General features: G+C 45.2%; 1 protein-coding gene across 1 annotated transcript in view; it reads left to right on the top strand.

Moving 5' to 3' along the window:
* Wdfy4 (WDFY family member 4) overlaps positions 1-22,600 on the top strand; it is a 226,542-nt gene that overhangs the window by 88,435 nt on the left and 115,507 nt on the right. Inside the window, exons 27-36 of the mRNA XM_057770469.1 lie at positions 1,369-1,468; positions 3,999-4,204; positions 5,214-5,383; positions 7,389-7,514; positions 11,486-11,650; positions 14,492-14,695; positions 15,222-15,336; positions 16,987-17,144; positions 18,292-18,530; positions 21,575-21,696. Of these exons, the coding sequence (XP_057626452.1) occupies positions 1,369-1,468; positions 3,999-4,204; positions 5,214-5,383; positions 7,389-7,514; positions 11,486-11,650; positions 14,492-14,695; positions 15,222-15,336; positions 16,987-17,144; positions 18,292-18,530; positions 21,575-21,696 (1,605 nt within the window). The remainder of the gene's footprint in view (positions 1-1,368; positions 1,469-3,998; positions 4,205-5,213; positions 5,384-7,388; positions 7,515-11,485; positions 11,651-14,491; positions 14,696-15,221; positions 15,337-16,986; positions 17,145-18,291; positions 18,531-21,574; positions 21,697-22,600) is intronic.

Raw genomic sequence — 22,600 nt, 5'->3', positions numbered from 1 at the left:
GCATAGGGCAGCAACTACAGCCACTTTGCCCTGGGCCCTTTGGATCTGCACTGCTCAAGATGGGGCCATTTAAATGTAAAATTTAACTGATTAGGGGCTGGAGAGATGGCTCAGTTGGTAAAGTGCTTACTTACAAACACAGAACCTGAGCTTGGATCTCCAACATTCGTATGAAAAACCAGGCACGCCTGCATGTATCTATAACCCCAGTGCTGGGGAGGCTGAGACAGGGTGATCTCTAGGGTTCTTGGGTCAGCTAGTCTAGCAGAATCTGTGAGCTCCAGATTTAGTGAGAAACCCTGTCTCTACAAATAATGTGGAGAGCAATAGAGGAAGATTATTCTGACATTGACCTCTGGCCTCTATCCATGTGTGCGTACATAGGCATGAACACGCAAAAGCATGTTCGTGCACACATACCACATACACAAAAATAAAACAACAAAATTCAAATGGTTCAAATTGGAATTTTGGATCTTTATATTGGCCACATTCTGAAAGCGTAGTCACCACATGGGGCAAGTAGCCACTGCTTTGGACAGGGCAGATCTAAAACAGCCTCACCATCACAGAATGCTCTCGGGGCCTCTTCTTAGTCCAAGCCTCATAAGCAGAAATTACTGTTCCCATCTCTCAGATGACAGAACCAAAAGGTCAAGAGATAGATCCAGAATCAAATAGAAATATGACTCTTCTCTCAGCTTCTGCTGTATGGTATGTGTTCCTTGAACTTGTCACCAAGCAATAGCCAAGCGAATGAGTGAATGGATAGGGGGTCAAGAGTGACATAGTTTGCCAGCTTTCTTTCTCACATGTATTTCATGCTGAGATTTTTAACCCATCCCACCCTTATTTTTTGAGAGAGGGTCTCACTGTGTAACATAGCTCTGATTGGTCTGAACTCCCTAGCTAGACCAGGCTGCCATAAACTCACAGAGATCGACCGCCCATGCCTCTCTACTGCTGGGATTAAAGATGGGCATAGCCATGCCTGATATGAGTCTTTGATTTAAATCCCTGTTAAATGTCATGAGTTTGTCCTTTAGAGCTTTTCTGACGCTTGAAGAGTCAGGTTGCTTCTCGCTGAAAGGTATTTTTGACCTTATCATCTTAAAGATTGTTCCCCAAGAGTAAACAACATTGAATCTACCTCCAAGTAAAGGGAAACAGAACAACATATTCCAAAGCTCTTTTCAAGTGTCTCGTGGAAGTCTAGAATTCAGTGCCAAGATTTTGAGCCCTATCTGTGCCCAATTTCTAAGTAAACTATGTGTTTGATGAATACAATTGCTTGCTGTAGCAAATATTATGTCTCTTTACATCTGTTTGCTCTCAAATCTGAATTTTCTTTTTTTCCCCCTTCTTTAGCTGGAAGCCAAACATCTGGAAAGGCAATCTGGCTTAGAAACCAGTTGCTGGAGATGCTGTTTGGTGTAATATCTTCCCCCCAACTTCATCTGTCCTCTGAGTGAGTACCCGGGAAGAGTGATTTGGCTTGGGGTTGCCTCACGCAGGGTAGGGTGTTAAAACCTTTTCTTAATGAAAAGCATCTCCGAGCCTGCTTGCTGCAGTGTGTCCTCACTAGTCAGAATGAAAATAATATTCTCTCCACCCAATAAACCAGACCTTGCCCTGAGATGTACTGATGCAATGTTCCATGGGCACAGAGAACTAGAAACTGATTTGAAATCATTTCAATAAATCCTTTTGTCACCATCATATCCTATAATGGCTATTGTTTTGGCAGTTGTAACCACTGCTGTCTTTGATGTCTTATGCTTGGCAGACAACAGAACAGAGAAATGGCTAGCCTAAATAACATCTATCAGAGAGAAGGTTTGCCAAATTCTTGTGCTGTTCACTTAGCAGTTTAGTTAGCTCTTCCAACTTGGATAAAAAGAAATATCTGACTTCAATTAACTGTCAGAATAATGTTTAACCACAAGACTGAGTACATTACTTTTCCTGTTGCCTGCCCGAGACTCTGTAGTCATTCTCTTAGCAATTATTTGTTGAGTACCTTCTGTATACCAGAATACTGTATACTGTATTCCTGGCTCGTAGGATGCAACCTTAAACCAGCCATTCCGTGGTTTTGTTCTCTCTTTGAGTTTAGGAGTCAGTAGGTGTATTTGGTGATGTCGTGGAGAGGAACACCCCAGCACAGAAACTGAAAATAGTGGCTAATCACTTCAGTTTGGGGCTGGAGAGGTGATTCAGTGGGTAAAGCACTTGCTTTGTAAGCATGGAAACCTGAGTTGGATCCTTGGCTCTCACAAGCAGATGCATGTCGTGTGTCCATAGCTCCAGTGTTGGGGAGCGTGGTGGAGGCACATGGATCACAGGTAGCCACTGGCTAGTTAGTCCACTGAACTGGTGATCTCCAGATTCAGTGAGAGACCCTGGTACCAAAAATAAGCTGGAGCATGATAGAGGAAGATTCTCACATCAACTTGTAGTCTTCACACATATATGCACACACATAAACACACCACACATATGCATGTAACACACACATACATGCAATAACACACATGCATACAACACATACACACATTCATGCACCAAACATGCATGCATATACCATACACGTAAACACATGCATTCAACACACATGCATATAGCATACACATATATACACATGCATACACCTTCATACAACACATATGTATTTACACATGCATACAACACACATGTATACACACCACATATGCACACATGACACAAATTCATGTGAACACACACATACACACTAAAGCCAATCTCTCAGTCTATAAATCTATACATTCTTAGAATCAGGACACCATCTGGAAAGTGTCTTAGAGGTGAGTGAGTCCAGCCCTTTCCCTTCCTGTCCCTTCCTCTTCTCTTTGGAAGAGACTCTGTCTTGTGTGGTTCTCACACATCTGCACTCTGAAAACTGTGCAGACTGGAGTTTTGACTCTTTCCCCAAGGCCCTGAGGAGGTTCCATGACCTTTGTGTGTCTCCTTCTACTCATTGTGAGAATGAAAATGCAGTTTTCACAGAGGGACAGGGTGAGAATAAAGTGAATTACCAGGTAATTCTGAGAAGGGTGCCTAAGATATCATGAAGATTCTATAAGCTAATTCTCATCGCTATCTTCACCACCGCTTTCCCCACCACCGTTGACTTCCCCACCACGACTATCATTGCTAGCATCATCATGGTTCCCATCATTACATCATCACTATCATCATCTATAGTACCATTACGTCCAGCACTATCATCTGTATCGTCATCGAATGAAATGGCAGAGCACATTAAGAGCCCCATCAAAGCCACCCAGTTAGAAAGCAGCAAAGGCAATACAAAGAGAGGCAGTTTCTTCACATCTAGTCCAGTATTAGCTCGTGTTGGTAGTCACCAGCCATCCCCTCAGCATGCCTACTGTGGCAGCTGATGCTGAGAGCCTGCCCTGCACAGACCAACCTCTCTATGACTCTTAGATGGTTAGGGCTTTTGCTCTCTATTGTCATTTCTAGACAGGCTTCTGACCTCCATGCCACCCAGTTCCCTCTAGCAGATCTAAGTACAGCATTTGAAAGCCCATGTTTGGAAGTGACAGTTCATCACAGCTAACCACTGGACATTTCTGATCAGCTTTGACCAGAGACAGACGTAAATAAAAGTGTGTTTAGATTACTATGCTGTTGGTAATGAAGTGAGATGGGAGAATATGAATAGCAGCGAGTAGAGCTGCAAGGAGCACACTTGTCTTCAGGCCTGTACTTAGTTCCCAGTTGCCCTGAGAAGCTCTGGTTGCTTGCATCTCACTGTTAAAAGATAAATCTGTGGTGCAATGACCATGCCAACCTTTTAACATATTCCTTCAAAATATAATCCATACTCCATTCAATGGCCAAGCATTGCCTTACTTCCCTATGTGGGGTGACTTGTGAGGCCACATTTGTCTTTCAGGGCATGCTTCTTGTTCATGGGATGAGAGATAACCTCTTGTAATGTATTGCCTCTTTAGGACAAAGGAACAGGTGTTTTTGAACCTGGGACCCGACTGGTTCCTGCTGCTCCTACAGGGTCACCTGCATCCCAGCACCACCACGCTGGCATTGAAGCTGCTGCTGTACTTTCTGTCGAACCCTTCTCTCCGTGGGCGATTTAGAGATGGCCTGTCTGCTGGGTGCTGGGTGGAGTGCAGCATGGAGGGTGTGGACATTGTGATGGGTGAGTGTGTGGCTGCCTCCAGGAAACCACCACCATTTTGCCCTGGATATGAGCGAAGATCAGTCCTACTCCACCATACCCATTTAGGGCCTGTGTAGCCCTATCCCCAAGGCCTGCTTCTTTAGACTGACTTTGCTGAATGCTTATTAGTTCTTGCAAGCTGCCTTCTGCTCCTCAAATCGCCTTGTCTTTTTATACACTGGGTACATTGCTGGACGCCTCTGCTGGTGGATGCAAATTTGTCCTTCATGTCCCAGCTCAATACCACTTCCCCCAAGACAGGAGTGGACAAACATGAGTTAGGAAGAGATTGGAAAAAAACACTCTGCTTCTATATAACATCTCTCTGATGCCCATGACAATTCATAGACACATACCAATTTATATGAATGGCTTGATGCCTGTTCTTCCCACTATACTGTCTGCTGCACATGTACCTGGAATCTGTACATCTTTTTGAAGTGTAATAGCTCTTTTGCCAAGTACAGAGCTGCCTTGTTGCTTTCTGCACAATTGGAATTTAGTATCTGCTTTTGATGAATGAATATGTGTATGAGTGAGTGGATAAATGGGTAGATGGATGAATGAAGGGATGAGCATGTGTATAAAAGAGTGATGGATGGATAGATGAATGGGTATATGGATGAATGAAGGGATGAGCATGTGTATGAAAGAATGATGGATGGATAGATGAATGGGTAGATGGATGAATGAAGGGATGAACATGTGTATGAAAGAGTGATGGATGGATAGATGAATGGGTATATGGATAAATGAAGGGATGAACATGTGTATGAAAGAGTGATGAATGGATAGATGAATGGGTAGATGGATGAATAAAGGGATGGGCATGTTAAGAACCAGCAGGAAATGATCATGAAGCATTTTCTTGTGCTCTTGTACATGAAGCATGTTTTGTCACAGTGCTTCTGTGAGGTAACCAGTGTGTTAACTCTGTAGCTGTATCTGTTCTTATCTGACTCTTATGCCTCCCCTACCTGATCAACAGACAACCTGAAGAGCCGCCCTGCAGTGCCTGACCAGAGCCCCTGCCTGCTTCCTGGGTTCCAGGTCTTGAATGACTTTCTGGCCTACCATGTCCTTATTCCAGAAGTGTACCTCATTGTGTCCTCCTTCTTCCTCCAAACACCACTCACAGAGCTGACTGATGGACCCAGAGTACGTTCTGGGTACACCCCAGGGGAGGAGGGGCATACTTGGTTTTTCTGATTCTGTATGATTATGGCTGTTCCCTAAGATTCTCTATCCCTCTACTTCTTCCTATTGGAACTATGTCTGACGTTTTTCATTCATTGCACTCCCTAGATAGCTTTCAGATTCCCTCTTATTAGCTTTAGAGCCTTTTTTTTTTTTTTTTTTTTTTTGGTTTGTGACAGGGTTTCTCTGTGTAACAGCCCTGGTTGTCCTGGAACTCGTTTTGTAGACCAGGTTGGTCTTGAACTCACAGAGATCACCTGCCTCTGCCTCCTGAGTGCTGGGATTAAAGGCTTGCACCACTACCACCCAGTATTTGATTTCCTTGCCCCTTTTTTACTAGTGACTTTCTTGGCTCCCACTATCTCTCTTATAATACCTGATGTGATCAATCTAATATTTCTCTTCCTGGACATGGCTAGAGAAATTACAGGACTCTAGACTGGCCATGCCCCAGTGCCCTGCCTTAGGTCTCAGCTCTGTTCATCACAGAAGCTCCCACTCCAGTGTCACTAGGAGATGAAGCTTTTGTTTTTTTGTAGTCCCGAGTGGCTCACCCTATACAGCCTTTTTCTTCTCTCCCATTTAGTCTTTCCTTTTTCATTGACTCTTCCCCCATAGACCATAAACAAGTTCAACTATGTCCCACTTAGACCAGAAGTTGTTCCTTAATTCATACCTTTGGCTTACTCCTGCCCCATTTCTCACGTTTACAAATTCTTTTGCTAAATTTCCCCAAAGAAGAGCCCACACCCACTGCATCATCTCACCATCTATCCACTCTTACTCATATTGGTTCGAGCTTTTCTGGGCTTTTCTACCTACGAGGTGGATGTGGACCCCAGCCAGCACTAGGACTCCTTCAGTGTGGTGACTTGGCTAACCTTTCCACCTGGCTTCAACTTACCTGCCCTTCCTACTGTCACTCTGCTGAGTCATGTCTAAAGGCAACTGCTCTGTGCTCACCTGTCGTGTGTCTACCTGTCGTGCCCTTCTCCTTTCTCCCACTGTCACCTGCCACATCTGCTGACAGCTCTCGACAAGTCCTCCTTGTGCCCCATTGTACCTTACATAGCATTGACCTTACATTAGGGGGTGCTGCCTCCCAAAACCCCGAGAAAGCAGGGAACAAATGTGACCTTTAGCTCATCTTCCTGGGTCCCTGATGAATGGCAGGACTGGAAATCACTTCTTAGCCTTTAGTTGCATTGTTCTGAACTAAATTGGAATGGGAAAAGACATGGATAAGACATTCAGCCCATTTCCTAGTCCCATATTTTATGGATTGGATCTACAACTTGATAGGCACAAATAGTATGTCAATCACTTCAGCACAAGGTTCTGAATATGCTGTGTTAAGTTCAATGAGACCCAGCGTTTTGATTTCTCTCTGTATTATGGGAAGCAAACATCTAAGGGTCTAAGACCCGGAAGAGACACTTTACATATTCTATTTCACTTGATATTTAAACAATCTCGTGGGAGTAGATAATGTGAGCTTTCATTTCATAGAGAAGGAAATTGAACCGCCAAAAGGCTGAGTAGCTTGTCTGAGCTATTAAAAGGGCAGTGGCAGGTCTCCTGAGTCTACGCCCTGATCCCTCTCTGCTCTTTCCCTGAACCTTGGCATCCTTCTTGTCTTCTATAAGTTCATTTATCATGCCCACTGTACTTGGCTGGGACATTGAGTATTTTTGAGATTAGAGCCCAGGGCCGTGAGCATTCCAGACACGTGCTGCTCCCTTGTTCTACACCCTGAGCCCTGAAGAGTTCAACTTGCTGCAAGTTGCTGGGAGATGTAGCACCCCTAGAGTTGTGTGTTTCTGTGAAGGCTTCATAAGAGCTAATGAACTAGCCTATTTTTTGTCCTCTTACGTTTTTCCTACTGGGGACCCCTGGAAAATGCAATGCACTGTGATAAAACTCGCCACCTTAGTGGGCAGCCTTATGATTCTTCCTCCTCTACCAGGAGAGCTTGGACTCAATGCTTCAGTGGCTTCTACAGAAATATCACCAGCAAGAAGTCCTCCAGGTGGGGCTGTGCACAGAAGGTGCCCTGTTGCTACTGGGAATGATAAAAGCCATCATGAGCCAGGTGAGACCTGTTCCCCCACACAATATACAAGAAGGTTCCAAGGGGAAGGAGTTTGGAAGGGCCAACTTATTTTGTTCCAGAAGCTTCCCAGTAATGCTGGTATTATTAATCCATTCTCTGTTACACAGAAGAATGCCTGTGACCATAATTTACAAGGGATTGAGGCTGATTTAGCTCAAAGATATGAATCATGGAATGTCCATGAGCATGGTACCAGCACCTGCTTGGCATGTGGCGCAGGAGCCACTTGATTTTGACCATCAAGGCTCATGACCAATGGGGAGGAGGGATTATTTTAGATGTGGAGGCAATTGTGACCAGTGAAGGCTATTAGGTCTGGGAACAGGAGTGACCAACGTCAAGCTAGGTCAGCAAGTCAATTTCATTCTGCAGAAACCAAGCCTGACGAGAGGTTTGTTGTGTGAGGAAACATCACTGTTTTCGTTAAAATCGTATGTAATTATCATCTTTCACATACAAACAAAATAGAAACATGAACCTAAAAGTCATCTGAAACCCCCTCACCTAGGCATGGCCACTGTGAACTATAGTGGAATAGTTTGACACCTTTGGAAGTCATACAATGTCCTTCTAGAGGATAGAATCACATAACAAATTTCCTTTTATTTCTCCAATATTTTGTGAACATATTTTTATATCAATAAAGTAGAAAAATGTAAGACTTATGTTTGTTTAAAATAGGTGTGTCCGAAATACATGCATATTGCGTTGCTTGGTTTTGGCTCACTTAGAGCCTGCATTGGTGATTAGGAGGCTGCCTTATAGCTTTGCGGCTGTGATGTCTGTTCATGGCAGGAGTGCATGAGAGTGAAGCTATGCCCCTTACGGTCAGAAAGCAGAGACAAACCTCACGTCCAACAATCCCCTTTTGGGCTACACTCCCAATGACTCAAGACTTCCTATTTGTCCCAAGTTTGTGAAGTTTCCAATACCTTTAACAGTGCCAATCCTTTAACACACGGGCCCCTGAGGGACATAGGAGCTCCAGGCAGTGGCTGGTCTCTTCTAACTTATTTTCTGGGGATTGTTTCCACTTTCTTACTCTCAGTTCTGAGTTCATGCTTTCTTTCCACCAGTTTTTCTATTTTTTTTAAGAACCTGAAGACCTTTGGGTTTATTTTGAGAACACTATCTTGGATATATTGATCAATATGCCAATTTATTTATATCAGTTTCTAAGATTGCTATATTTGACATCTTCAATTATTATTTCCCAGAATTCCTGTGGTTATGTGTTTAAAGATCTCTTGGTTTCCAATTTCCATGTGGCTGAGTGTATGTATACACACACACATATGTACACACACATACATACACACATATATTTACAGTTTTTGTCTTTTCTAAATTTACCGATTCTACTGGAGGACTAATATGCAGTTAATTTTTGGAATATCCGAGATGTATATTTTCTGTTTGTAGCATGAGGAATCTGTTGTCTACCAAGAGCAATGATAGGTACTCATGTAAAAAGGTGTAGAATGTGCTGAGGGAAATGAAAGGCCAAATGTTTTTAATGCATTAGCAAATACATTGACTCCACATATTAAGGATATTAGTTTGATACATAAATAACGGAGACAAAGCCACTCAGCGACTGATCTAATACTGAAAGTGCCTGCTTTGAAAGTAACATTTGCCAATTTCAAGATTTTACACATGGCAAACATTTAAAGGGATGCAGGGCAAAGTCCGCAATTTAAACACAAGAATAACGCTAAAAGCTAGCTCTGAAACAGTTCTATTTTATTTTCGGTTAGACATTTTCTTTGTTTGCTATCACACTCTTGTCAAGTAGTGCTATAGATCAGCTTGCCTATTCTTGATCTTAGCGTAAATGGAAACACAGGGCATACGTTCTGCAGCTGGCTTTCACTCACCGTCGTGTTCCAGGACCCACTCCCATGGTTCTGGAGGTCATGGTTTTCACTGCTGAGGATTATCCTATAGTAGATAACCACTACTGATGCTGAGATCTTGTCATTCTGAAGTACCATGAATGATGCTGTTGCAAGCCTGTAACACGTGTGTTTTGGCAGAGGCACACATTCTTTTCTGTTGGAAATGTACTTAGGAGGGAAGTTATGGGTTATAAGCTTACTTCGCTCTATAGTACCAAATTGTTCTCCAAGGTGGAAGAGCCAATGTGTGTGCTCACCGGGTCTTACTCTGGGCTGGCTCTGGCTGTTGTATGTCCTTGACACGTTTTTTTCATTGTTAGGTTTGGTGGTTGGTTTGATTTTCATTTTGCTGTGTGGGACAGTTGACAACAATGTCTCCACTGTGGGTATGTCAGAACTGAAGCTGTGGGGGTTAATTCACCCAAGCAGAGTCCCTAGCTGAAGGGCAGCAAAGGCACATGCACTCAGCTTTAGTGCCGTATGCCCTGAGCTTTAGGGATCTCTGTTGAGTGGCAGAAAAAAATCCAAGTTCCTCTTCCAAAAGCCCAAGTCTTGCATATGTGTATCTGACCTCATCTTCCAGCTGCTTCTGTGTTTTCCCCAGGCCAGTCACTTGAAAATACCCACACGGCTACACTTTCTCATTTATTCTCATGGCAACAATCTTCCAAAATGGGCCTAGCATGGTTCTCAGATGACAGAACTGGAACCCATGGTGCAGGGAGGGTAAGATTCACCCCCAAAGACACAGCGTTGTTAAGTGGTAGAGGAAAGGCTCCATCTGGAGGGAGCCCTGGGAACTCCTTTCTCCATATTCACCTCTAAACCCAACATTGCAGAACTCACAGGAGACCCAGATGCAGGCTGTTTTGGGGAGTTCCTCCGTGCCTATCTGCTCCAGCCCACCTCCAAACTCACTTGGGGCCTGGACGCGTGATTCCGGGGGTCTCCCATGTCTTGTTTGTTTCTTCTCCATACACTAGATTTTAGTTTTCCAGCATGAGGCACAGTCCAGACCTTCTGGAACACAGGCCATTCCCACCCAAGCCCACCAGGTCAGCACCAGTGGGCAGGCTGCTGGGGAAATAAGAAATCCATGTATGAGAGGGTCTGCCGCTGAACAATCAAGGCCCTCAAAGGAAGGGCACCAGTGTCTACATAGGAGTCATCTGTCATAGGCGGAGTGTTGATTCTGGGTTGGTGAAACTCTATAAGCATGAGGCTGATCAATTTGAAGTTCCAGGTGTCTTTTCAGAATAGCAAGACCCCAGACAGTGGTTGGATGTCCCAGCTGGGGCATACGTTGGCTTCTAGATGGGCAGCTGCGCACATTAGACAAGGGAACTGGGGTCCAGGAAGACACAGGGGTTGGTCAGGACCCAGGTGGTGGAGGCTCATCCGTGTAGCCTGGACCAGAGAAGAGATAACATTGTGGGAAGAAACTCATGTCCAGATATGGCACCGGGGACCAACTCACTACAGCACAGAACTCCTGGCTCCTGGGTGGCAGGGCTAGGTCTCTTTAAGCCCTGCTCAGTCAAGGTGGGCCCCGGTGTGGGTCAGGGTGGAGTCTCTAGTGGGAAAATTGGCTCTGGGTTGAATAAGGCTGGGCTGAGCACTACAGGCATATTCTCCCGAGTCCAATATGCCAAGTCTACTAGAGCAGGGATAGTGTGGGGACCCAGAAGACCCTAGCACACCTCCTCGACTCACTCTTGAATTTCACCTACTGGGTGGTCTTTGGTGGAGTAGACCTTTCTAGGCCTATGTGTCCATCTGCAAAACAGAGGTAAACATGGAACCTATTCCCTAAAGGTTTGGGGTGTGTGAAGGGTGTGTGAAACACTTAGAACGATGTCCACACCTGTTCTCTGAGCAGTGCCTGCTGCTGCCCAGCTGCCTTAGGCAACTGCCAGCAGCATGTCATATGAAGTCTCTGGAAGGTGTCCGCCCGGATTCTAGCTCCTCCGTCTCTAATACAACTCCCCTGCCCCTGTCATGCTGCTGTATGCTATATCACAGCCCATGTCTCACAGAGTGTGTCCTCAGCCCCCTGCAGGTTCAGGAGATAGTGCCTGGGAGCGAACCTTCCCCAGGAGTATTCTTCAGTTCCTCGGCCTGGTGCAACGCTCCTACCCCCAGGACCCAGCATGGAGGACCCCTGACTTCCTTCAAACCTTGGCCATCATCACTTTCCCCCTGGAAGCCCAGAAGGTAGGACTCGCCTTGTTCTGCGGCCTCAGGGTGAGCAGCTATGAACAGCATCACCCTTCACGGGTGAAGGACTGAGTACCTTCCTGCCTCCCAAAGTTAAAATGCACGTTAAGCATCTTGACTGGACACTGAATAAACAATGTGGGTCATTTCCCTTCTCTTAGCTGAGGTGCAGCTCAAGGTCAAGTTCAGCTCCAGAGTCCAGGTTTTTGTTTGTCTCTTTTGTTTGTTAGGAACCTCGATACTGAGATATTTGACCATAGTTCAAGTTCAAATATATATGGAATATATACCAGCCTGGTGTTGGGAAACTATTATCCCATGCCAGAGACCTCTTGGCATCTGTGCCACAGACAGGGAGTAGGTGGTGCCATTGTTTTGCCTTCCACCTTCTGTTTTTAGCACTGTTTGTGTCTTTGTCCCCCTTGGGCTTGATCCAGATATTTTCCTGGGCAGTAGATTTGTGAGGGCCCAGCTCAGAGCCGGATGGACCAAGAAGAGTGAGGACACTGAACTCACTTGGGGCGAGGAGAGGAGATCTTGAATATTGATTGCTGGAAGGTTAGAGCTGAGGCTTTGGGAAGATGTGTGGGTTTGAGGCACAGAAGCAGTTCCAGAAGGTCAAAGGTGGGTGCGTCAGAGCTGTGTGGGAGCAGGTGAGTCAAAAGCCTTGGGGAGGAGGTGAGAGGAGGGTCCGAGGACCTAATAGAGGACTTCTGTCATGAGCCTGGTGAATTAGGAAGCAGAGACCCAGAGGGAGCTGAGATGTTTCTTTGCATATTGTAATGAAGGCCAGCAGGGCATATTAGAAGCAAAACTTACGCCCCCCCCAACTCTCACAGACTTGGGCGTGGAATGGCTGTGCATCTCCGCATGCCGAAAAGCCAGTGTGTTGAGTGAGGTGCCCTGATCCAGCCCCTTCTTGAAGTGTGTGCATGGCGACAGCGCTCATCTCCTGAGCCCCCAGTACACAGGCTTGACCCTGGTGCTTTGTATAACCCAACAGCACCAGATGAAGGCAATGCCAGTCAGAGAACACAGTGACTCATAAAGCAAAATGGCCCTGTGTACCCTTGGGCTGAGCGTGGCGTCCTGAGGGTCCATCTGGCCAAAGGGTAGCAAGACTGAGAACCACTGCCTTTCCCAGGATTAACAAATGCGGTCCTCCAAACCTATGTCCTTTCCATTACGGTCAGCTGAAAATAAACAGCGGACTAGGACTGGCGTCTAGCCAGTGCTCTATATCAATGGGCTCCATGTTTGGGAGTGTTGCCTGTCTCAGATGGAAATACTTTTAGACATTAAACTTGTTCTTATCTGTCGACAACATGCCCAATTCTTCATCCATAAACAATGCATTTTAACAATATTAATGTTACATTAAGCACTGCCACCCATGCGGAGATGATGAACTATTAGGGCGGGGCGGGGGGAGATATGGGCAGGATCTATGCAAACACTCTATCATTTTCTAGAAAGGAGTTGGACATCTTGGGACTTTGATATCTTCAGGGATTCCTAGACTCAATATCCCATGGATGCTAAGGGACAAGAACATTTAGGTTAAACAAGGAGGTTAAAGATAAAAGCTAGAAGATATGTAAAAAATGAGAAAGTGATCATACAGTGGTTTGACAAATTCACATAAACTTGAGTGAGTCACTAGAAAAATAAGTGAAAAATCCAGGAAAACCCAAAGAAGCCCACAGCTGGCTGCAGCTAGGAGAGGACTACATTCCAGAGTCAGGTGACCTGGGCCAGGCAGGGAGAAGGATGGTGCTTCAGGCTGCTCTGACTCTCCTCAGCCCCCCAAAGTCCACGGCTGGGCACTGTGGCCCTGGTGCTGTGTCTGGGCCAGGTTTAGCCTCTGCTGAGCTGGGGAATTTTGGCCAAATACACACTGACCCAAGGGGCTTCCTCCATATAGTCACAGCCTTCTGTGGGAGGAAAGTAGAGGAAAAGAGTCCCTCCCTCCACAGTCATTTCTCCAGCCAACAAGCCCTTCTTAGGGCTTCCGGTCTGGTTTCGAAGTTCTCTTCATCCTACCTTGCCTCAACTAAGTCATCCTCGCCAGGCCTTTGTTGCACAGACAATGCGGCGGAACCTCCCCTTGCAGGCGGCGGGTGGGCAAAAGTTTCCCATTTGCTGTGAATTTATATGGCACCTTTCCAGGCGAGACTGCACGGAGCTAATTAATGCAGTCACCACATCCCTAGGTGCCATTAAATTCATTTTATGGCTTAATTAAGAATAGCTGCATTAATTTTATGAATGAGCAGAGGGAGGTCCCAACAGATGAAGGCACATGAAAAGTTCACGGGGCGGGAGTCCACAGTCCCTGGCCATGTGTCCTTGGGTTTGTCGTTTGGCTTCCAACATCTCCATGTCATCCTGGGCTATCTAGGGGAATGAGCTCTAGCCACTTTTTTTTTTTTAAAGCAAGTTCCAGACATCTTTGGGGATCTGGGAAAGATCCTCCAGCTCCGGCTTTCTGTCTTTCTCACCTGGAGGTGCTGTTTGTCAGCATTAGCAGGGCGGGGGCAGGTGGAGGCCTGGAGACTCAGGACAGGAGCTGTAGCCCAGAGCCAGACATCATCACGGCCAGTACGGCATTTTAGACCTCCTTGCTGGTCTCTGACTCTGTGGCTTTCATGGGGCATCTCAGACAGCTGTGGCCACAGTACAGGCAGTTTAGCCCCAGGCCAATCTTAATACTTCTGCAGAACAGGTCTCCATGCAGGAGCTGGGCTTGTTGAGAATCCTACCCACACTGTTCTGAACAGAAGTACATGGGGGAAAAGATTCCAGGCCAACCATGCTGCTGTGTGGCTTGTCTTCCAGGAGCCAGTATCTGAGTCCTCTGGAAACACCAGCAGTCCTGGGACCTCCCCTGAATCCACCAGTACTGCAGATGCATTCCAGGATTCTTTCAAGTCACATCCAGCTCGAAGGCAGCTGAGAGAGTTCATGCAAATCCTCCTCAGGGAGCTGCTGCTTGGAGTGTCCAGCCCCAAGCAATGGTTGCCCTTGGAGGTACTCCTGGAGGTAGGTTTAAACGGGGTGTTTGGGTGTTTGTGAACTGTGGGAGGTGTGAGGGGACTGGCCCTCAAGGGCAGACACTTCCTGACTGAAGGGACCAGCTGGCTATTGGGAAATTGACTGTTAGTACTGCAGTGGCCTGGTGCGGAGCCTGTGAACCTCTAGTCTTGGCGGAGCAACAGATGCGAGGTCCTTAGAGCGGAGTGTTTTGTGGAAGTGAATTCTGGGGCAGAAGTCTGTTCAAGAATGCTCTCAGCTCCAGTCCCTGGGGGAAGTGGCATACTGTGTCCCAGAGTCAATTTCACCTTGAGATATTTGCCAGGTGCCCATTGGCTGTGCGCTCCTAGGACTGGCTTCTTCACTCTGGGGGAGGATATCACTTCCTGGGTCATCAAAAGACAGTGCCTCCACACCTCAGAGAAAGGCAATCCTGACCAAGCAGCAGCCCACACTAGGCAGGCAAGGACATGTGGTCACTGAGAGGACATGACGACTCAGTGGCTGCTGTCTCAGTCACAGGCCATGTTTTCAGGCTTCTCCGGATGGCATCACCAGTCAGCAGAAGAGGGACTTCCAGTCTGAGGTCCTACTTTGTGCCATGGACATATTCTATGTCACAAGACAGGGTAGCATGCCTACCCTAAGAGGTGAGTGGCTTCTTCGTTCTCTGTTCCTCATGTTGGGCAGCACATTGGGTCACCAAGATCCCAGGCTGAGCATTGCCATCCCCTGGCATGTCCATCTCTGGGTGCATCTTCAGCAAGAATCTGCTGACCTCTGTTGACACAGATGGGGGAGCAGTTTCTATTTTCCATGACATCCCTGCGATAGTTGGGCCATTCTGAGATAGAAACTCCTTCTGTCTTCTGGGTTCACATCAGTCTCCTCCGATGTCATCAGAAACCCAACTCATTCCTGCGCGAGTGTGAGGTAACTGAGCCCAGCACGCTCTGATATTCCTTAACCATGCTGATGATGGAATCACTGACAGTAAACATTTCTTGAATCAAAGGGCCCAATGAAGGTGCTGCCACTATCCCTCAACACTTGAGGTCTTCATTACAGGACAGCTGAGACTTCTCAAAATCAAGCCCATGTCCCCACAGAGTTTTCTGAGCCACAGGAATCCCATGTGACATGGCTTGCCTCTAGGATTTTCTCCTGTGGCACAGTGTTGAAACTTGTTTGTGACTTTCTTTTGGTATCTGGCACAGAGGAGGGTAGGGGACAACAAAGGCAGAGTGTTGACATAGTAATCCCATGGTTTGTTTTGGTTGGACCTGGATGGTGTGGAGGACAGTCTTGGCTAGCTCAGGATGATTCTAGGAAACATCTGAGATCTCCATACACTGAGGAGAACATGCTGCCTGCTGTGTAAGTGAGTCTGGCTGTCTGCTCTTGCCTCGGTTGTTCTAGTTTGCTTTCTATTCTGTGGTAAAAGACTATCACCTATTGCAGCTTGGGGAGGAAAGGGTTTGTTTGCCTTACACATCCTGATCAGTCTGTCACTGAGGAAGTTAAGGCAGGAACACAAACAGAGAATATGAAGGAATGCTGCTACTGGCTTGCTCCCCATGAATTGCTCAGTTTGCTTTCTTACTCAGGACCATGTATCCAGGGGTCCTACTACCCTCAGTGAACTGTGCTCGCTCACCTTAATCATTTTTTTTTATTTATTATGAATACAATATTCTGTCTGTGTGCATGTCTGCAGGCCAGAAGAGGGCACCAGACCTCTTTACAGATGGTTGTGAGCCACCATGTGGTTGCCGGGAATTGAACTCAGGACCTTTGGAAGAGCAGGCAATGCTCTTAACCACTGAGCCATCTCTCCAGCCCTCACCTCAATCATTAGTAGAGAAAATGTCCCACTGACTTGCGACCAGGCCACTCTGATGAAGGCATTTCCACGACTGTTGATCTCTCATTCCAGACAGCTCTAGCTTGTGTCAAGATGACTAAAATCTAGCCAGCACATCAGTCCAACATGACGGCATGGTCTAGGGGACCCTCCTCATCTGTCTTGAACATTCAGCTCCCTTGTTTTCATGTCAAAGAAGCCCCCGAAGGAACATTCTTTCGCGTGTCTTCTCATCCTCTGATTTGTATCACTGGCTCAGTCACGATCTGTTGGCTTTAAGTAAATACGTGCTCACTGTGCACCTACTAGGGGCTCTGTCTTCAGAACACTGGAGCACACACGTGACTAGGACATGGTCTCCACGAGGGACTTGTAGACTGTGGGTTTGGAGAAGCCACTGGACTCTAGTATCCATCTGTCTCCTTACCCCATCTAGGGAGCACGGAGCCTCAGGCAAACCCAGAAGCTGCAGCTGTTCCTTCCCTTGCAAGTATTTCCCACTTCACCCAGAAGCTGGTGGAGAAGCTGTACAGTGGGATGTTCTCGGCAGATCCCAGGCACATCCTCCTCTTCATCATAGAGCACATCGTGGTGGTAAGAAGCCACCTGCTGGTGGGCGGAGAGGCCTCCTGGTTCCTCCAGATCTGTCCAGGAGTTGAGATAGAACCCAAGTCGGTACGGAAGTGGGCGCTCTTTAAATGTGGGGTGTGCCTGGTAGTCACCGCATACCCTGAAGGGTGGTCCCTCAGGCCCAGTTCAGCTTTCCTGCCTTTGGCCTTCCACACCCACAGCCCTTAAGCGTGGTTTGAGAGGTGGGGACGGGATGATGATGATAACACGAACCCTACCTATCAGCAGGCTGCAGGCAAATGAAACTTCACAACTGAGAAATAGGGCACTAGCCATTCTGCTCCAAGGGAACCCAGATAACAAACCAACTTTGTAGAATGAAAAACTGCCCATGATTGACCTACAGCCTGTAGAAGATGGATGGAGATGAAGTTGTGAAGTCCCCTGTGCTAAGGCTACATTCTCTGGCCCTCTGCAACCATCCCTGAGTTGCTAATCAATGGGATAAAATCCATTGGTTCCAACTCTTTTAGGGAGCATATGAAAGAAAGGCACAGCTCAGGGGTCCCAGGTGACCCTGCTGACTACCTAACTACTCTGACCTCAGGTTCTCATCCTTAAAGTGAGGTCATCTAATTGTCTACTTCATGATATCATGCCATTTAAATAAAATGATACATTTAAATATATATACGTATATAATCTAATTATATATGATATATAACACCAAACAACAAAATATGTAATATTTTGTTATATATAAAAATATATAAATATTTTGTTATATATAATCTAATATATTGTTACGTAATAACAATACTGTGATTGTTAACTACATTTTCAATTGTTAATATTGTTGTGACTATTATTAAATGTGCTTGTTTTCAAACACAGATATTAACAACATATTTTCTCATACTGAATATCAGCCACATGGCCAGTGTTTCTGAAACTTCTGGTTACTAAATTCATTTCCCAAAATATGGCTGTGGACCATTCTTAGCATCTTTGTGTTTACATGAGTTTCTACTTGAATTCTGAAAATTACCATTATGGGTCCTCCTCTTCAATAGAGGCTCTGTTTCTAAAGAGGTTTTTGTTGTAAATTGGGTCTGTGTGTAAAGTTGCAAACTGTTCATGAGTGTGCACGTGTCTTCTTTTGGTAATTCAGGTCATTGAGAGCCCGTCTTCCCAAAGGGATACTGCCGTGAGTGCTTTATACAGCAGTTTGAATAAAGTCATCCTGCACTGCCTCTCCAAGCCCCAGCAGTCCCTGTCTGAGTGTCTTGGCCTCCTCAGGATCCTGGACTTCCTACAGGAGCATTGGGACATTATCTTTGCCACTTACAATTCCAATGTCAGCTTCCTCCTGTGCCTCATGCATTGTCTTTTGCTGCTGAATACCAGGAGGTAAGAACTGGGGCCTTCTTCTCTGCCAGTGGTCAGCACAGAAGGGAAGGCTATCTGGTCATATCAATACATAGGTCAATATAAACGGAAGAAGCTTTCTGTTGAGCTGGACTGCAAAAGCTATGTGCAGTGTTTTATAATTGCCAAGTCATCCCCTAATCTGTGTGACTGAGCAACTAGAGGCATCAAAAAATAATAATAATTTACCTTATTTCCACAATTCTAAGATATTTAATTGATTTCACTTTTTGAGACAGAAGAGGGCAAACATTAAGCATATACATTGATTTTTTTAAAAAAGCCAGATTTCAGAAACATTAATATTTGATAAATGCACTCTTAGTATGGGAAAAAATTCATAATTCAATGTACCATGCAAGCTAGAGATAATTTTCTTTGCAGAAGCTACAGGGATCCAAACAATATCAACAGACACATTCATCTAAGAAACACTGATAAACTGCTGGGGAATAGGCCCTCTTTCTGGAAGTCCCACTTGAAGCCATGATGCTTGACCCCATGTACGCTCAGCTCAACTCTCTGGAACTGTTGGGTCCACAGGACTGATGCAAAGAGGGGGTAGACTACCAAAATCTATTAAACCAGAAGCAAACTTTATTCCAGGAAAAAAATAAAACTAGAATAAAAAAAAATCTCCATGGGCACAAAAATCTTATCAGCTAACTGAGACCACACCCAGAGATAGACTTGTAAGGCTGTGGCAATGGGCTGTTTCCGACTTCTCCATTTTATGGGAAGAAGGCATGAGCAAAAGAATTTTTACAGTTTTGAGGTAAAACTCAGATACAATTTGCCTGTGAGTGTGTGTGTGTGTGTATGTGTGTGTGTTTAACAATTTCCATTAACTGGGTTTTTAAGTTAAACTAGTGTTTGTATTTAGCCCATTGCTTCTTCTGGCACTTTCTGATGGTGTTTACCAAAGCTCTACTCTCCCCTGATACTGCCAGTTTTGTGTAGCAGGGTAGGGTGTGGGAAAATGCACAACCAAACAGTCAGGTATATCCCATCATTTAGAAGTTAACTCAGCTCACATTACTTGCTGGTCATGAGTGGCTGGGGGTGGGAGGTGGGGGGCATCTAAAAGCTGACCCTCAGTTTGCAGAGGGCCACTACAGCTTTGCAGACAGAGCTATGGGTTGTAAAGCAAAGACCCCCTGTTAGCAGTTAATCCTTAAGCTGCTGAGAAAGCTGCTCTCATTCTCCTAGGCTTACAACTGTATATTTCTTTATTTCTACATTATTATTGTTGGAATCTACATTTCTATATTTTTATTCTTGGACTCTTCAGGGGCCATTTGTGTTTCATGTTTTGGATTTTTAAAAAATTTGAAATATTTGCACTCATTTCTAGGTATATCTATGTCTGTATCTCTCTACATATATGATGTATATGCATATATGTATTCATATAATGTATGTAAAATTAAATATAATGGGGTTGGTATCAGAAGTAAACAACATGTTCATTTGTTTCAAATATGCCTTACATATGTGGCCTATGTACACTATGCTTACTACATGTTTGTTCCAATTGGGAAATACCACATGAGGTCAAGTGTAGAATTTTCCGCTTACAGTATCACTTTGTTTTGAAAAATTTCAGATTCCGGAGTTTTTTGACCTCCAGCTGTCAGGCTGGGGATGCTTGCTCATACTGAGGCCGTGAATGTGGCTTCTCATCAAGAGAGCTGTGTTGAGTGAAGTGAGAAAAGACAGCAGGGTATTAGACTTGGCTCTGTCATTTCACCTTTTCTCCCAAGCTGCCTCAAACTCTCAGCAGTCCCCCTGTTCCAGCCTCTTGCACGCTAGGAGTACAGGTGTTCACTGCTTCCCAAGCATCTCTCTTCTGCTCTGGTTTTATTTTTATTTTTGAGAAGTAGCTTAGTCTGGCCTCAGTCTACCACTATGCCCAATGTGGTAGATCATATTTTCTGGATCATATTTGTGTCAATATAAATTGTAAGTTTAATCACTTGAAAACAATGGCTTCTCTAAATCCTGAAGCTATTCCTATTGAACATCAGCTGTCACTGGGGCTGGCTCAGTTACGACTCTCTAGCAAGCCAAGCATTGTACCCGCAGGAGGTTGAAGCAGCAAGGTCGGGAGGTCAAGGCTAGCCTGGACTAAATAGAGGCCTTGGGGAGCCCCGGTGAAGCCTCTATCTGAGAGAGAACACTTGTTCTTCCATTTTTTTATTTGTAAAACATTCATTTTCAGTGCTTGCTTAATCTGGAAGCTTTTCCTTGTCACTTGATGTGGGAGCCCAGGTGAGGGGACCTGAATGCCCTTTTGCATATTGGCATCCTCCTCAGGCCCCTCTGTGGGACATCTTATTCTCAAATTTTCAGCAGTGGTCATTTTATACATGGGAAGATTTTAATTTCTATGTTTGCTATTTTATATTTGAACTGCAGATTATAAGTACTTTTTGTCTGCTTCTGGAAGAAGGCACAGGGCACTAGCATGAATGGGTTTGCCACCCTGTAAGGTTTTTGGGGAGTCCAATGTGTGAATGGTTGGGCTTCCATTAGAACTGGATGTGTGAAGTGTGGAGCCCTCATAAAACTAAAATATGAAGTATGTATTTACAAATCACTATGTTTCCAAGGTGGTTATAGCAGAGTCCTTCAGAGTGTAGGACCCAGTACAGACACAGGCCCTGGGAACCAGCCCTGGCACTGTAGGGTGGTATCAAAGTTCAACAGGGTCATCAGTGCTTTAGGAGTGTGGTTCTGATGACAGGAATGAGGCACTGAAATACGAGTCGGAGTCTCTACTACAGGCACAAGTAAATTTCATAAGCTAGGACAACCTATAAGGATAAGGCATTCTCCAGCTGACTGGAAAGCCATTGCTCAATATTAGTTGTGGACATCATTATGATGTATTTGATTTAGATTGACTTGGTCTGTTTTTCTATGTTGATATATACTGATTTTAAGGGGTGGCCTTTTACCATAAAGAACCATGGTGTGGTCCTGAGGAGACTTGAGTTTGCATTGAAAATTTTCCTGTTTACTAGTTATCCAGAAGGATTTGGATTGGAGCCCAAGCCCAGAATTACTCCTTATCATCAAGTCTTCCTTTCTCCAAGTGAAGAAGTGAAAGACAGAAAGGAGAAAGGCCTCCCAAGTTTGAGCGATGGTGCGTTTTGCTGGGTTTTCCATGCGGGAGTGGGCTTGGATAGCAACAGTTTGCAGTGTTGCATTTTCCCATTGATCTCTCCCAAGTGAAGTGTGCAAAGAATATGAAAGAAGCTTCCAGAGTCAAAAGAAACCCTAGGAAATCTTAGAGGGGTGAGAGAGCACGGCAAGCTGAGAAGAAAGGCACTGGAGTGGTCTGTGTAGGCTTGATAGAATGGAAATGGATGGATAGATGTTATAACTGGGGGATAGAGGCATGGATGAGAGGGTAGAAGGATGGCTGGCTGGATGGCTGGATGGATGGTGAGATAAAGGGATGGATAAAAAGATGGAGAGGAAGCTTAGCTTACATCAATCCATTGACTCTTCATTCTTAATTTGAAACTGACATGCCATATTAACTAGTTCAAACCAGTACCTTGCTACCTCCCTGCTTTGTTCCTCAGAACTGAAAGTTTATATAAACACACACACACACATACACACACTCACACACATGCATGCATGCACACACACACATGCTCATACATGACAATCACATCTAGGAGTTTAAAGGACTTCATTCTGTCTTGATTGAGAAGTCCCAAGTTTCTGCCACTTGATTTGAAGTCTGTGACACTTGCCTTGTGTCACCTTGTAACATAAAGCATCAGATTGAACACATCTGGGCTACAGTCACAGAGGTTCCTAAGCCTTCAGAAGCCTGTGGCTTTAAACTTTGTATGAACACAGTGTTAATTACAGCATGAATAAGTCCACTCTAGAATTTGGTTAAGGTGAACAGGTATCCATCCCTGTTGGGTTAGCCAAACAGACTCTAGGCCTGGGGAGTATCTCAGTCAGTAAACATTTGCTAAAAAAGCATAAGGATCTGGATTCTGGTCCCTGTTGCTCATAAAAAAAAG

This window comes from Chionomys nivalis, chromosome 5, assembly GCF_950005125.1.
Source record: "Chionomys nivalis chromosome 5, mChiNiv1.1, whole genome shotgun sequence".
Lineage (NCBI taxonomy): Eukaryota > Metazoa > Chordata > Mammalia > Rodentia > Cricetidae > Chionomys > Chionomys nivalis.
Note: the sequence above shows the minus strand (reverse complement) of the source record. Positions and strands in the feature narration are given on the sequence as shown.